At 39.8% G+C, this 17,403-nt stretch overlaps 1 protein-coding gene and 1 pseudogene across 1 annotated transcript; both read right to left on the bottom strand.

The window, feature by feature from the left end:
- Window positions 1–4,340: 4,340 nt before the first annotated feature.
- LOC100357940 (nuclear nucleic acid-binding protein C1D pseudogene) lies at window positions 4,341–6,455 on the bottom strand (annotated as a pseudogene).
- A 101-nt stretch (window positions 6,456–6,556) lies between these two features.
- LOC127484871 (testis-specific protein TSX) lies at window positions 6,557–16,106 on the bottom strand. Its single transcript, XM_051827217.2, has 4 exons — window positions 15,955–16,106; window positions 14,937–15,051; window positions 13,284–13,323; window positions 6,557–11,587 (listed from the first exon to the last, which is right to left on the bottom strand). Exons 2-4 carry the CDS (start codon window positions 15,031–15,033, stop codon window positions 11,392–11,394), a joined length of 333 nt encoding a protein of 110 aa, XP_051683177.1. The 5' UTR covers window positions 15,034–15,051; window positions 15,955–16,106; the 3' UTR covers window positions 6,557–11,391.
- Window positions 16,107–17,403: the final 1,297 nt, after the last annotated feature.

Genomic DNA, 17,403 nt, shown 5'->3' with positions numbered 1-17,403 from the left:
ATTGTTGTGGCATAGCAGGTAAAGGCTACCTTCTACAGTGCCGGCATCTCATTTGGGCGCTGCTTCATGTGCTGTCTGCTCCACTTCTGATCCAGCTCCCTGTTAATGGCCTGGGAAGAGCTGTGGAAGATGAATCAAGTGCTTGAGTCCCTATCAATCACTTGGAAGACCCAGAAGAAACTCCTTGCTTCAGCCTGGCCCAGCCCTGGCTGTTGTGGCCATTTGGGAGTGAATCAGTGGTTAGAAGATGTCTCTCTCCCTGTCTCTCTCTCTTGCTCTCGCTCTCTCTCTCCCTTTCAAATTAATAAATAAAATCTTTAAAAGAAAAGAAGTAAAGTCTAATGGGTGAAAAAATTGAGGAAAGGGGAATTTGCTCAACCTTATACAAGGTGTCTAAGAAAAAATTAAAATAATACTCATTGTTGAAAGAATGAATGCATTCTCCCTAGAATCAAGACCAAAGATGAATGCTCTTTCTGCTTTGATTTGACATTATACGGTAGGTTCTGGGAAATGCAACTAGACAAGAAAAAGAATGTAAAGGTACCCAGATTGGAAAAGAAGAAGTAAAACTATCATTATTTGTAGATGGTAAGATTTTTTTAAAGATTTATTTATTTATTTGAAAGTCAAAGTTAAGAGAGAGAGGGAAAGAGAGACAAAGGGATGTATCATCTGCTGGTTTACTCCCTAGACAGCTGCAACGGCCAGAACTGGGCCAGGCCATTTGGATTTCCTCTTTGGAAAAATGCCTTTTTAAATCCTTTGCTCATTTCTTAACTGAGTCGCTTGTTTTGTTGTTGTTGAGTTTCTTGATCTCTTTATATATTTTTGTTATTAGTTCTTTATCAGTTGCATGGTTTGCAAATAATTTCCCATTTGGTCTGTTGCCTGTTCATCTTGCAGTACAGAAGATTCTCTATTTGATGTAATACTATTTGTCAATTTTGACAGTCACTTTGGAAAACAATTTGGCAGTTTCCTACATAACTGAATATACTTGTTTTTTTTGGGGAAAACCAGCTCTTTTTTAAAAGATTAATTTATTTGAAAAGCAGAGTTACAGACGGAGAGGGAGAGGGAGAGGGAGAGGGGGAGAGAGAGAGAGAGAGAGAGAGAGAGAGAGAGATCTTCCATCCACTGGTTTACTCCCCAAATGGCTACAATGGCTGGGGCTTGGTCAACCCAAAGCCTGGGTCTGGGAGCTTCATCCAGGTCTCCCACACAGGTGCAGGAGCCCTAGTGCTTGGGCCATCTTCTGCTGCTTCCCCAGGTGCATTAGCCTGAGCTGGACTGGAAGTGGAACAGCCAGGACTCTAACCCATCCCATATGGGATGCTGGCAATGCAGGCAGAGGCTTAGCTTTCCATGTCACAGCTCAGGCCCCTGAATATACTCTTACAATATAACCCAACAATCATACTCCTTGGAATTTACCCCAGGTCAGTTAAAAACTTATTTCTACATAAAAACCTACATACAGATGTTTATAGCAGCTTTATTCATAACGGCCAATCTTGGAAGCAACTAAGGCATTTTTCAACAGGTGAATAGATAAATAAATTGTAATATAGCCTGATAGTGAAATATTTTAGCAGTAAAAATGAACTATCAAGCCATGTAAATACAAGAAACTTAAATAGAGAGTACTGACTAAAATTAACCAATCTGAAAGCCAAAATACTGTATGATTAAAATTATATGATATTCTGGAAAAGACAAAACTGGAGGCAGTGAAAAGACCAATTGCTTACAGTGGTTAAGAGAGAGGGAGGGATAAAGAGTGGAACATTTTGGGGCAGGTGCTGTGGCGTAGCGGGTTAAAACCACCACCTGCAGTGCCGGCATCCCATATTGGCGCTGGTTCGAGTCCCAGCTGCTCCACTTCCAATCCAGCTCTCTGTTGTGGCCTGGGAAAGCAGTAGAAGATGGCCCAAGTCCTTGGGCCCCTGCACCTGCACGGGGGACCCAGAGGAAGCTCCTGGCTCTTGGCTTCGGATTGGCGCAGCTCTGGCCTTTACGGCCAGGTGGGGAGTAAACCAGCAGACGGAAGACCTCTCTCTCTTTCCCTCTGTCTCTCCCTCTCTCTCTCTCTGCCTCTCCTTTTCTCTCTGTGTAACTCTGAGTTTCAAATAAATAAATAAATATTTTAAAAAAAGAGTGAACATTTTTAGGGCAGTGAAACTAGTCAGTATTGTGTTATAATGACAGGTCCATGCCATTATACATTTGTTCAAACTCATAGAATGTACAATGTGTCATTATACATTTGTCCAAACTCATAGAATGTACAATGTGGAATATACACTGTACAATGTAATGTAAATTGTGGGCTTTGGGTAGTAATGATGTTTCAATTTAGGCTAATTATAACAAATATATCACTCTGGTTTGGGATGCTGGCAGTGGAGGAGTATGGGAGTGGTGAGGTGTGGAGGACAGGGTATATATGAGAATTCTGTACTTTCAGCTTAATTTTGCTATGAACCTGAAAGTGCTGTAACACATAGTTTCTTGGTTAAAAACATCACTTCTGAGCTTCAAACACTGCAGGGCATGGTCAGGGCACAAGAATGCAATATACAACTTTAATAACAATACAAAAAAGGAGGAGGATACCTTTTACAGATGTTCCAAAGGTTTGGCTTGCTTGTGAATTCTGACTAGCCAGCAGAGCCCTAGGATAAAGAGATACATTGTAGTTTACTAAGAATAAACTGACAGTAACAATTTAAAAAGTCATTGGGATTAGAATGTTCATGCACACACTCATACCAAATATGGCCAATTTGTGCTGGAAAGGAGATTAATTGAGGATACTGATATTATGATATTAATTTGTAATGGGATATGTTTCAATTTTTAAAGATGGGGAGAGATGTGAAATTTGGAATTTTAATTTTCATGAACACATATGTGACAGAAAAAACCATGGAACTTGGGGCTCTGAGAAATAAACTAAATGGAGCTACTGTATTTTTTAAATTGAATTTCCTAAACAAACTAAAGTCAGAACATTTAGCCATGCAGAAACAGGGTATTTTCTCTTTTTTTAAAATCATAAAACAGACCTCACATGGCTTCCAGCCACTTGGAAGGTCTGACTTTTTAAAGAACACTGTTTGCACGTAGGAGAAGCTGCTTTATCAGAAATAAATAGATTCATCACCTCTCTCACCTTGAAACTCTCAAATTTTCAACAAAAGATGGGGGTCATGCTCATAATAAACACCAGCAAAATCCTAAAGAAGACGACACTCAAAACTACCCATGGAAACAGACCAAAATCAAATTAAATTCAGGTCAGCATTGTGGGGCAGCTGGTTAAGATACTGCCTGGGATGTCAGCATCCCATATGAATGGTAGTTCAAGTCCTGGCTGCTCCACTTTCTATCCAGCTCCCTGCTGATGCACCTGGGAAAGCAGCAGAAGATGGCTCAAGTGCTTGGGTCCCTGCCACCCATGTGGGAGAACTGGATGGTGTTCTAGGCTTCTGGCTTTGGTCTGGCCCATCCCTGGCTGTTGCAGCCATTTGGGGAGTGAAACAGCAGATGGAAGATTCTCTCTCTCTCTCCCCTTTTCTTCCTCCTCCCCGTAACTTTGCCTTTTAAAGCAATAAATAAATCTTTAAAAAAAATCAAGGCCGGCGCCGCGGCTCACTAGGCTAATCCTCCGCCTAGCAGCGCCGGCACACCGGGTTCTAGTCCCGGTCGGGGCGCCGGATTCTGTCCCGGTTGCCCCTCTTCCAGGCCAGCTCTCTGCTGTGGCCCGGGAGTGCAGTGGAGGATGGCCCAGGTGCTTGGGCCCTGCACCCCATGGGAGACTAGGAAAAGCACCTGGCTCCTGGCTCCTGCCATCGGATCAGCGCGGTGCGCCGGCCGCAGCGCGCCGGCCGCGGCGGCCATTGGAGGGTGAACCAAGGGCAAAGGAAGACCTTTCTCTCTGTCTCTCTCTCTCTCTCACTGTCCACTCTGCCTTTCAAAAATAAATAAATAAATAAATAAATAAATAAATAAATCAAAACAAAACAAAACAAAACAAAAAACCCACAATGCAGCAACAGAATATCACAATCAGTCTTTGGTGATGGAATTATCATTAGTGACTTAATTGCCCTCCTATATTCCTTTCCATCTGATACCTAGAGTAACATTTCAAGCTCAGAAAAAGTACAGAAAAATCTTACTCTACTTTACTGTCTTTCTCCTCCCCGGATGTCCCCCAACCCAAGTAAGCTTAAACTCATGCACATATAAATTGAGGGGCCTGTACTTATGTTGCCACTTGTGACCTTCACATTATCATCAGTGTCACTGTCACTGTCACTGCCTTCATCTTCTTTCTTTCTTTTTTTTTTTTGGAGTATACACAAACTTTTTTATTTCTACTAATAAACACAAAAAACTATTCACTTAAGAATATCCAATGTAATAGAACATAGAGCTGAACTTTCACAAACTAAACGTTGGGCTAATAATTTTCTGTAACTGTATGATATATTTCATTTAACCTTTCATATGAAACTTAAAAATATACATAAATTCAACTTCTAAGATTCTTTGTAATAAATAACAAAGATATTGAAACCACATTTGATATTACACTTATTTTTGTCAAAAAAGTTACTATAAAAACAGCTAGAAATTTGAGAAGAAAGTAAAAAAAGGTATAAAATAACTAAAAATGTTCTTCCACTTCAAAAACTGACACCAGAGGAGAAAAGACTTTCTGCATCCATAAGTGACTTCCTCTTTGTGTGTCACAGAAAGAGTTCAACATGCTTTACAAAACCCATTACATTTTAAGATCATTTCCAATATCTGCTATAATAAATCAGGAAATCCATTTATTCAAGGTTACTTATGGAGAATTAATCACAGAAAATCTTAAATCCTTTTTCAAAATTATAGTACTTTACTGTATTTGGCATTCTTATACATAATGATGTGAATTCAAAGACTGAAACTATTTGGTATATAATTAAACATCACAGACAGGCATAAAAGAATTTAACATGTACAATTCTTTGTAACAAATATTTCAGAAACAAATCAGAATATTAGCACAATGTGATCTCCTTTGGCATTCTCTTCTGCTTAAGCAGCATTATGTAACATACAGAGTTGTTCCAAAACACTTGTACATACTTGATACAGCCTCAAAACATGTAATTGAAAAATCAGAGAAAGTGAGACCAAGAAAACTATAAGCACTACACACTCTGATTTAAAAAGTAAGTTTAAATACGACAAAAACAAAAAAACAGGTCAGCTATACAACATTTACAGACTTTTTAAGAGAGTATAACCATTTTGTCAAAATTCAGTCATCAACATACAACCTTATTTCCCATCTAATGTTAATGAGAATGTATTTTATATTAAATGGGACATTGAGGCAATGTGCCAAAAATTAAAGTACAACCTTAAAGTTTAAATTTCACACTCCAAATATCAAAAAAGCAATTAATTCCTAAAATCATGAAAACATGATAAATTAACTACACAGGAGAAAAAAAGGATATTAAGTCATTTCATTCTTTCTTAATATCATATTGTAAAAATAGATGTACTTTTAAATTCAGCCCAGAGATAACATACTTCATAAGGTCATTATTCATTTAAAATAGTGTAAATGTTTACAAAGAACATTTAACTTAAATTTCAGTTGTTTATAAAATGGTACTTGCAAGACTGACCTACATAAGGAAATAAGTGTCATCAAAAGAGATGGTAAACTATAAATATAAAATAGATCACAACATTAAAACCTCAGAGTGCTCTATAGGAAAAATCAATAAAGAATCTTTCTGGCAGAAAAGTATTTTTGCATTACAAATCTGAAGTACACATTTACATATAAATTCAACAAGGAATACATTTAAGCCTTGCATTGCCACATAATTAGAAATTTTGTTATGACAATAAAAATGATGTACATTTTGAATATGTGTATACCAAAACCAAAAAGTTAATGTTTGTTTTTTTCCTTTACTGGCAACTTTGGATGCATTCTTAGGTTTCAGTTCCCAGAGAGCATTTTTTTTACAAATCTCGAAGCTGCACCCCTGTCCAGTTTGCCAGCCTTTTTCTTGTCTGCTATTTCCTTGACTCTGTTCATGTACACTCTGATTCTTTCCAATTCCTGTTTTACGGGATGTTCCTTAGGATTAACTCCTTGAGTTGCCAAATAAACCCAAAACATTGAATTTAATGTGTACGCAGAAACTAAATCCACTTTTGCTTGTTCAAGTGGGTCTAACTTTTGTAACAACTCATTTCTGGAAACAGACATCATGGTCTTCAGCATCTCATCCACAGTGCTGATGGAGTTCTCAAATGCAGACAAATACTCATGAATTTCTACTGGATAGTCTTCATTAATTTCTTCACCTGCCATTATGACCAGCTCAAAGCCTCCGACTCCTCGCCTCCTGGAGAGCTGTTGCGCGATCCATCTTCTTTCTTGATGGGTACCTATAAAGTGATTAACATATGGGAAAGTCAAAATGGAAACAGGGTACTATATTGAACTTCTGGTAATCAAAGAAGGAAGATTTAGGTCTTTTTTGAAGATACGCTTTATTTTTGTTTTTTGACAGGCAGAGTTAGAGAGAGAGAGACAGAGAGAAAGGTGAATACAATGTTCTAATGATGGCAGGTTCCACAATTTAACAATACCAGATAACCTGGGGGGATTCAGTAGTTGGTTTTAGAATATTTTAGTAGTTTTATTTGATGACTATAACCTTTCATTCCCTTCTATTACTTACTGCTGATATTATTTCCTTTCTTTCAAACTCTCAAAAAATATTATATCCATCAAAGTGTCATCCAGTCAAACTCTTTAGTGCTATCATTTCAGGGTACGTATACTGAAGCTACTTGAGAAATTGTTATTTACACAGTTGACCCTATATAATTGTAATCCCCAAATCAATACTTGCAATTCCTCCTCAGTTATTTGCAGACACTCCCAGAGTGATGAAAAATTTGATGATTCACCTGATATACACATTCCCAGCTGGGGCTGAACAAACTGATATTTTGTCTCCTTGTTTCAATTCTTAAACTGTAAACTAGCATTACTTGCACTGTCTTTCTTTTTTTTTTTCTTTTTTTTTTATCTTTTATTTAATGAATATAAATTTCCAAAGTATGACTCATGTGTTACAATGGCTTCCCCCCCCATACCGTCCCTCCCACCCACAACCCTCCCCTTTCCCACTCCCTCTCCCCTTCCATTCACATCAAGATTCATTTTCGATTATCTTAATATACAGAAGATCAGCTTAGTATACCTTAAGTAAGTATTTCAACAGTTTGCTCCCACACAGAAACATAAAGTGAAAAATAATAGATGATTTTTTTTAAATGATGATGAAATCAGATCTGACCTATTGTCATGTTTAATCCCAGTGAGAGTCAAGTTGGGAATTGATAATTTCTTTCTTTTTTTTTTTTTTTTTTTTTTTACAGAAGATCAGTTTAGTGTACATTAAGTAAAGATTTCAGTCGTTTGCACCCCCATAGAAACACAAAGTGAAATATACTGTTTGAGTACTCGTTATAGCATTAAGCCTCAGTGTACAGCACGTTAAGGACAGAGATCCTACATGAGGAGTAAGTGCACAGTGACTCCTGTTGTTGACTTTACCAATTGACACTCCTGTTTATGGCATCAGTAATCTCCCTATGCACCAGTCATGAGTTTCCAAGGCTATGGAAGCCCCTTGAGTTCTCCGACTCTTATCTTGTTTAGACACGGTCATAGTCAAAGTGGAGGTTCTCTCCTCCCTTCAGAGAAAGGCACCTCCCTCTTTGAAGACCTGTTCTTTCCACTGGGATCTCACTCACAGAGATCTTTTTGCCAGAGTGTCTTGGCTTTCCATGCCTGAAATACTCTCATGGGCTTTTCAGCCAGATCCGAGTGCCTTTAGGGCTGATTCTGAGGCCAGAGACTTGCACTGTCTTTCAATGTAACATTTTCCACATTTCAGTCAGTGATTTTTACCATTTAAAATGGCTCCCAAACATAGTGTGCCTGTGCTGTCTAGAGTGTCTAAGCACAGGAAAGCTGTGAGGTCCATTATGGAGAAACTATATGGATTAGATAAGCTTTTCTGAGGCCTGAGTTAGAGGGCTTTTGGTCATATGGTCAGTGATAGTGAAGCAACAATATATTTAAACAAGGTAGATTTAGACTGAAACACATACAAAACAATGTAATGTGTTGATTGGTTGACAAAAAAGTGACCATACTAAGAACCTAGCCCTGTATTTCCCTTGGGGCTAAAGGTTTAGTGTTGGCTAATTTGATGTAACAGGGGTTTTAGTGATGTTCTGTGATGCTGTTCTGAAACGTTATTCTTCCAAGCCCTATCCTTTGCATAATTTTAGTTATGAGTTTAGTAAGTTAGTGAGTTTCATAAGTAGTAAGCATGCTTAGCATATTTTGATGTGTTAAGCTGTGTGAGAACAAGAAGGTAGAATAGAAAGCACCTCTCTTGTATGCCTCAATAGCAGCAATAATTTAACAACCATCCACAGACAAAAGTGCCTTTCTGGGAGATTTGGGATTGAGGTAGGAGATTGTAAAACCCCGTGGAGCCCAAGACTAAGGAGAGGAAGTTGTGAGCACACAAGCCTATGTCCAGGTGGCAGGCTTGCTGAAAATGGTCCTGGCTACCACCCTGTGCCTAATGAATTCAGTTACCATCACATTTGGACCCAGGCCTGTCAGCAGCTACGTCTGCCAAGAGACACAGGAGGAATCATGTCCATCTAAGCCTTTGGTAGCTGGCCTGCAGACCTCACTTCCAGATGTGGGCCCTAAAGGGGCCTGTCACCTGACTCCAGTTCCTCCCTGTTGTAGCCTAGAGCTGTCTTGCCTGCACAAGAATATGATAGAAAACATGTCTACCCCTGCTACTAAAATCAGGTCTGCTGAACTCCAACCTACAGCAGCCACTAAGAACCTAGGGGCCTGCATTACGGCACAGTGGGTTAAGCTGCTGCCTGCGCTGCCTGCGATGCCGGCATCCCATATGACCACCAGTTCAAGTGCCAGCTGCTCAAATTCTGATCCTGATACCTCCTAATGTGCATAGGGAAGCAGTGGAAGGTGGTCCAAGTGCTTGGGTCTCTTCCACCCACATGGAAGACTGAGGGAGTTCCAGGCTCCTGGCCATTGCAGCCATTGTGGGGAATGAACCAGTGGATGGAAGATCTCTTTTTCTCTCTCTATAACTCTGTCTTTCAAAAAATATAAATAAATCTTTTTTTCTAAAAAAAAACTGATTAAAGATGAAAATGACTTTGCAGATACGACACCAAGAGCACAGGTGAGAAAAGCAAAAATAAGTACATGGTACTACATCAAATTAAAAATTTTTTGCACAATAAAGGAAATAGCCAACAAATGAATAGGTAACCTCTGGAATGGGAGAAAATATTTGCAAATCATATATGCAATAGGTGATTAATACCTAAGTTATATAAGGAATTGCAACTCAACAGCAAAAACTCAAATAGCCTTATTAAAAATGGGCCAAGGACCTGAACAGTTTTTTCAAGGAAAATATATACAAATGGCAAAAAGGCATGCAAAGATGTTCAACATCACTAACCATAAAAGAAATACAGGGACCGGCTTTGTGGCATAGCAGGTAAAGCCGTCGCCTGCAGTGCCGGCATCCCGTATGGGCACAGGTTCACATCCTGGCTGCTCCACTTCCAATCCAGCTCTCTGTTATGGCCTGGGAAAGCAGTGGAAGATGGACCAAGTCCTTGGGCCCCTGAAGTCATGTGGGAGACCTGAAAGAAGCTCCAGGCTCCTGGCTTTGGGTCGGCCCAGCTCTGGTTGTTGCGGCCATTTGGGGAGTGAACCAGCTGATGGATGACTTTTCTCTCTGTCTCTGCCTCTCTCTGTCTGTAACTCTACCTCCCTGACCCTTTGGAACCAGTGGATTGAGGACCCCTTTCTCTCTCTTTCGTTGTCTCTCCCTCTGCCTCTCTGTAACTCTGCCTTTCAAATAAATGAATATATCTTTAAAAAAAAAAAAAAGAAATGCAAAGCAAAACGACAATGACATGCCATCTCACACCTGTTAGGTTGGCTATAATTAAAAAATCAAAAGATAAGAAGTATTAGTGAGCATGTAGAGAAAAGGGGATCTTTTTACACTGTTGGATCAAATGTAAATTGATAAAACAATTATGGAAAAACAATTATGGAGTTGCCTCAAAAACTTTAAGAGAACTCTCATAGGATCCAGTAACCCCACTTCTGGGTATACAAAGGGGCTTCAAGAAGTTCATGGAAAATTCACACTATCTTGTAATTACATTTCTGTATGAATATAAAAAATTAAACAATTTTAATTTTTTTTACAGAGCGAGAAAGAATGAATGAGAAAGAGTAAGCGAGCACTCCCTTCTGTTGGTTCATCCCTTCAAAAATATCTGTAACAGCCTGGCCCAAGGCTGGGGGCTAGAGCCAAGAGCCAGAAACTCAATACAGGTCTCCCATATGGATGTAATAACAATTACTTGAGCCATCTTCCCTGTCTTCCAAGATCTGCATTAGCAGGAAGCTGTAGTCAAGGACCAGAGGTGGGTATGGAACCTGGACACTGCAATAAGGGACAAGGTGTCTTAACCACTATGCCAAATGCCCACCCTCTATCAACTTTTTGAAGCCCCTTCATATATCCAAAAGTAATGATATTAACATCTCCATGAGATATCTACACCTCTATGTCCACTGCAGGATTATTCACAAGAGTCAAGAAATAACCTAAATGTCCAATGATGGATGGATAAAAAATGTGGTATGTATATATACAATGGAGTAGTGCCATTTGTTAATACATAGATGAATTCAGAAGACATAATGGTTAGTAAAATAATCCAGACACAGAAAGACCAAATATGTACGATCTCATCATGTATAAGTGGATCTAAAAAGTCAAACTCGCAAAACCAGTGTAGAAGGTTGGTTACCAGGGGCTGGAGAGTGGGGTGAGGAGAAGGATATGTTGGTCAAAGGGTGCAAACTTTCAGTTGTAAGATGAATAAGTTCTAGGGATGTAATGTACACCATAACGACTACAGTTAATGATAATACTCTCTGGTGTGCTTGGAAGTTGCTAAGAGAGTAGATCTTAAGTGTTCTCACTATGAAAATATGATAGCCATGAGAGACAATATATGTGTTAACTCATTATGGTAAGCATTTCATAATGTGTATCTAATCATTATTGTATGTATCTAATCATCATCTATGTCAACCATACCTCAGTAAAGCTATGTAATCAATACAGTATAACAAAACATTACATTTTTACCCTATACATTTGTATAATTACTATGTATCAATTAAAAATAAAGTTAAAATATACATAGATTAATGGAAGAGAAGAACAAGCTGTACATGGTCCCTTTGTTATTTCCCATGCTCTTCAGTTTCTCACATTTCATTTTCATTCCCTTCATCCCACTTAAATTCTGCAAGTCTTTATCCTCAGGATTGTTGACCCTAGTCTCTTGAAGAACATCTTCCTGGTGAAGAAATGATTCTTCATGGCTAGAAAAAATGACATAATAATAAACATTCTGGAAGAGCTTTTTGTTCCAATGCCCAACTGCAGTATGAAACAGAAACTGGAGTGGTAATCTATCTTGTAAAGTGCAACCCAGGGAATATAGCCAAGTGAATAAACAGTTAAGATTGAATTTTATGTAGGTATTCCATGTGCGTGCTAGGGACTCAAGTACTTGAGCCCACCAAAGTACATATTATCAAGAAGCTGAATCAAAAATGTAATGTAAATGAGCAAAATTGACATTTTGAGATTTGATTATTGTTTATAGCCCTTGTCTAACCTCTTAAGGCAAAGTGGTTTTTTCTGCCTACTTGTTGAATTCTTTATTTAGTGGAGGGTTAGGCTTATGATTATAAAGTAAATTGAAAATTAAAAAGGAAAAGAAAAGGCAGAGGAGCTGGGATACGAATCAGGCTCTCCCATATGGGATATGGGAGTCCCATGCATTGGCTTAACCACTGTGCCAACCATCACCCCTTGACTTAAAAATATTATTTATTTATTTGAGAGGCAGAGAGACAGGACAGACAGACAGACAGACAGACAGACACACACACACACACACACAGGTCTCCAGTCCACTGATTCACCCCTTAATGTCCATAATGGCCTCCTGGCAGGGCTGAAGGCAGGACCTAGGAACTCAAATGCAGGTTTTTTCTTCCCTTTTGATTTCTTTTTTACTACTTTGTTTTGGCTAATGATAGCAATTTTTTTAAAAAACAAAAGATTCAGTTTGGTATTTTCACCCAGTTTATTCCTCCTTTTAGTTCAAGCTACACCTACTAACATAATTTTGATTTCTACCATTTGAAATAAGAACAGGTTTATCAGTAATAACAGGTGCTTTCTTTTTAACCACTTGTTTTGGTTAATGACAACGTTTTAAACAAAAGCTTCAGTTTGGGATTTCCACCCAGTTTGTTCTTTGTTCTTGCTTTTAGTTCAAGCTACACCTACTAACATAATTTTGATTTCCATCATTTGGAATAACAGGCTTATCAGTGGTAACAAGTTGCTTAAACTATGTTAAAATGCTGCTGCTGAACCACCCACAGTAGAAAACACACACTTTTCTGGGAAATTTAAGCTGCACTTCTGCGAGACAATGGTGGCACTTAGAATATTTATTACTTTCTGCTCTCATTATTACATAAATAAGCTCTGTAGGAAATATAAATCTTAACTATTGTTTTCTCCCAGAGTTCCTCTGGGAATTCAGTCTATCAGCTCTCTAAGGCAGGATACATCATTTTTCAGAATTATTAGCAACAGTGGTCCATTTAGACTCAGGAGGATCCCAAGCTGAGAGCTGAGCATACAATGGAATTTGGCACTCATCATCCCTCCATGGCAAGGACTGCAGAAAAACCTGAGAAATCAAGATCCCAAAGATACCTTTTCAGGGATTTATTTTCCAGTGGCACTCTTTTTTTGAGACAGAGCAAATGATCAATTTCAATCAGTGGATGTGACTAAAGGTTCCTTTCTGTTGGAAAAGTCAGTGTGATAAATTTATAGCTACTGCTCCAGAATGTCCCATAGACGGGTATATATTATGTAGTGTTCATCAAAGTACATAACAAGATAGTCCATAATCTAGTTCATTTTGATTGGATATAGATGTCACCACAAAGAGGGCAATTGTTAATGTGAACAAAAGATTTCATAACTTACCTCAGTAATGGCTTGTCTTCAGGCTTATGGGTGTCATCATCTGTACATAGGGGGAAAAAAGCTAAAGTGAAATCTCAAACCAAAGTGGGTAGGGTAAGGAAAGGAAGAGGCTGGAGCACCCACTGAACTTAAAATGTTAGTGGAAGAAGAACCCTAAGAAAGCTAGTGGCAGAGGAGCCTTTCCTTGTCAGCAGATCCTGTTATCTCTCTTTCTACCCCCAAAGGATTTAGGTTCACTAACACTGACCCTAATAGGCACTGATTCTAAATGTAACCAAAATTTTGTTAAACTATCAGTAAGTTAGAGGAGAGACAGTAGCATTCACCAAATTTGGAATAAAAATTTGCAGTACTGGCCCCTTTAAATTAATGAGAACAAAGAAGGAAAGAATTGAAATTATTGAATATTTTTTCTACTTCAGCATTCTCTAAAAGTCATGAATTGCTAAAATGTGCTAAGAATCTGAATTTATTTTCTCCCAAAGCATTTAAAAAGCATTATTTTTAAACATCCAGGTTCAAAATCATAGTGAGTTTAATGAAAATAAAATGTGTGCATTTAATGTTAGAGGTCAAAGTGCTTTGAAGATACACCTACACTTATTATTGCATGTTTTAGGAGGCAAAGAAACAGGAGAACGGGGGTATGCATTGTGCAAAAGGTTATGCTACTTTCCTATAGAAGGAAAAATAACCCAAAGTGTATGCTAAATGCCTCCATATACATGGCTTGTTTGTCAGAAAGATCCTTAAATTTGTGCAGTACAATATCAGATGGCTTACACAGGAGGTGAAAAATAGTATCAATTGATACTGGAAGGGCTGGTGCTGTGGTGTAGTGGGTAAAGCTGCCGCCTGCAGTACTGGCATCCCATATAGGCGCCAGTTTGAGTCTTGGCTGTTCCACTTCCAATCCAGCTCTCTGTTATAGGCCTGGAAAGCAGTAGGAGATGGCCCAAGTCTTTGGGCCCCTGCACCCACATGGGAGATCTGGAAGAAGCTCCTGGCTCCTGGCTTTGGATCAGCACAGCTCTGGAGGCTGCAGCCATTTGGGGAGTGAACCAGCAGATGGAAGACCTTTCTCTCTCTGCCCCCCCCCACTCCGTGTGTGTGTGTGTGTGTGTGTGTGTGTGTAACTCTTTCAAATAAGTAAACAAATCTTTAAAAAAATTCATACTGGAAAATTCCAATTTATTCTAACCTCCCCTCCCTTTGCAAAGTGAATTCACCTAAATACCAGAGGAGAAACTTTAGCTCTTAGGCATGGAATCCATCCCTTAGTCACTTCAACTTTCACCTCCAGAGGGAAGTGTCCCCACCCACAGCCCCAGAGCTGTTACTATAGAATCCTCATTTGTCTCAAGGCTTAGAAAACTGCATTGTTAATTATTCTGACTGCTTTCAGTTAAAGGGGACCCTTCTTGTAGTTGAGTAGTTTTGGTGACACGAGGGAATCTAGCCTAGTAGAAAGAAAAATGAGTTACAAGTCAGAAGGGAGGTAGCATAACAAGCAAAAACTCTGAGGAGGCAGGGAGAAGTTTCCCCTTTGCATCAAGGACGTTTGAGAGAGAGGCAATCTGAAATCTCTCTGAACCCATGAGCAGGGGAGGTCCCCTCCTCCCTCAGTGTAAAGACAAGAAAGTAGGTCCTTACCACTGTGAGGCCCACGTTTTTCATCTTCCAACTCCAGGTGGCCTGGCACACTGCCCTCTGCTTCAGTCAAATCTGCTTCCTTCTCTTTAGTAGACATAGCTCCAGAACTAGGCCTCTGTATTTGGAGATGGAATAGGGATAAGCCTAATGAAGCAACTGGCCATTGACAGTAACTGCTCTAACAGCCACAACAACTAGCCTGGATGGAGGGAAGTAAGCAAGCATTCAAGAGAAGGATGCTGTGGTCTAGGATTGGGCAAAGATGAATGAGAGCAGGGATGTGGACAAGTTGAGGAGGAGAAGGTAGAGGGAAGGGACTTACAAATCAATAAATTAGGCAGTTTGAGCTCTCAGTTTTCTCATGAGATGCCCGCCTGGTCGATCAGGTGTACTTCTTTTCACTAAACTTTTTTTCAACATTCACTTGCCCTTCTGTGTCCGTGCCTTCACACTTGTTCATGACATCAGACAATGAACTCTTATGGCTGAGAACAACTACCCATTCCTGTTTCATTTTGGATGTCCCACTGAGATTGTCAGAAGGGCGAGTGAAGATAGACTATTTCTATTTCTTTTTCTGGAGATTGTTGTTCTCTGCCATGGTCACTAAAAACACCTGGATGCTGCCAGCCAGTAAATTAGGCAGTTTGGCAGTCTGGCCCCAAAAGGCAAAGTAGTGGAGACTTAGGCTAGAGCATCAAACTTTCATCACAGCCCTTTCCCCCCAGTCTTCCCCCCCCCCAAAATTGTATAGATGTGATGGAGAAATGGAGGCAGGAATCATGCCTTATGCTAAAAGGGAGGAGGAGCAGAGGACGAAAATAGTATATAAAGCTTTTAGGACTGGCAGACCTAGAACATAATGGCGCCTTTGGTCTCCACTAGGATGGACAAGCTAATAAAACATCACAGAAATACAAAATACTTGGCAGAGAAGGTAGCTAGCCCCATCTCTTCCCTTCATTAACCTATAGGGGGTAGCGGCACACTGACTGAGTCAGGTACCGGATTTACTTACTTTAGAAAATTGCTTAATCTTGATGCCTGACCGTTGTTCCCCGCTGACTGCTCCAACCGTTACAGAAACCGTTAAGCGTTACTTGATTTCCCAGCAGTACTTGCGAAACTCGCGTTACAGTTCTTGGATTGTGTAATAGTCCAATTAAGAAGCGCCAGAGACCGCTGAAAGAAACCATGCGCAAAAAAACTTAACCCCATTGGCCACGCCCTGATAATGCACAGACGTAACCATTGGCAACCCCAGCCGACATACATAGGTCTCCGCCTAGTCTTGTTTTGGAACTCGATGTCATGCTTAATGTGCTAGTGCTTGCTGGCACGTCTTTTCTAAAGCCCGCACTGAAGTCATGAATGCGCAGCGACTCTAACAGATCCGCCCCTCATCTGCGTCCTCCCTCCCTTTGACGCCATTTCCTGATGACAGCTACTTCCGTCCTGATTACCTTCTCAGTTCTTGTTGACGCAGCAACACTACCCACTGCCCTTTTCTCCAATGATCAGAAAGTCACCATCGGTTCTATTTTGTTTCCATTCAGTACCGTGTACGTGAACCACCATAATGAAGCCTGCTGTTCCCTCTCTTCACACGACACCAGCTCCTTTTTAGCTTTTGTCCAGGAAAAACGCCTTTTCCTCTCATGATAACGCCCAGGCCTATATACTTCTTTGGGAAAGTCTGATACATGAGAATTGGCCACAGAGGGTAGAAAGGGGCCATGAGATCAAAGAAAGAGGCAAAGAAATCTTGGCTGAGGCATGGTCTTGGGGGATGGCTGGAACCACTTGTCAGGAGAAAAATGGTTTTATAGAATAAGATGGGCTGTGGCTAAGTGGAATGCACCAGGACTTTCCCACGAAATAGTAACATTCATAAGAGGTGTTCCAGTCATCAGTTAAGAGGGGTAGATTAATTTAACAACTTTGTTCATTTGGTATGATTTCTGGTAACTGTCATTCCGGGTTGTCTAAAGGACAAGGTGACGCTTATGACTAAGATAGCTGTGATCATGTCAAGGTGGATCCCTACAATACTGGTTTTATATTATGCACACTCTTATTTTGGAAGACAGGGACCTGTGCAATCTAAGGTAGGCACTGCAGAGCCAAATGGCTCTTTTAAATCCTTCTTCATGAGTGAAAAGGAAGAAAGATAAAAGGGAAAAGAAACATATCAAAAATGCTGAGTGTTGTGTTGTATGTTACAATTAGGGATGAATATTACTTTCGTATTGATTTTTCATATTTCACTATATTTCTACAGTAACCATTAATTTTCAAAATTAGCATTAAAGGGCCAGCATTGTGGCAAAGTGGATTAAGCTGCCTGTGTCTCCAGCATCACATATCTGCCCCTATCAGGCAGAGCCAGTTCGTACTTGTCCTCTACCATCCACAGGCGAGAACGGGATAGTTCGTGGTTCCTGGTTTTAGGCTGACTGTTGCAGGC

The sequence above is a fragment of the Oryctolagus cuniculus genome, chromosome X (assembly GCF_964237555.1).
Source record: "Oryctolagus cuniculus chromosome X, mOryCun1.1, whole genome shotgun sequence".
Taxonomy (NCBI): domain Eukaryota; kingdom Metazoa; phylum Chordata; class Mammalia; order Lagomorpha; family Leporidae; genus Oryctolagus; species Oryctolagus cuniculus.
The sequence above is the reverse complement of the archived record's forward strand: the minus strand, read 5'-3'. Positions and strand labels throughout refer to the sequence as shown.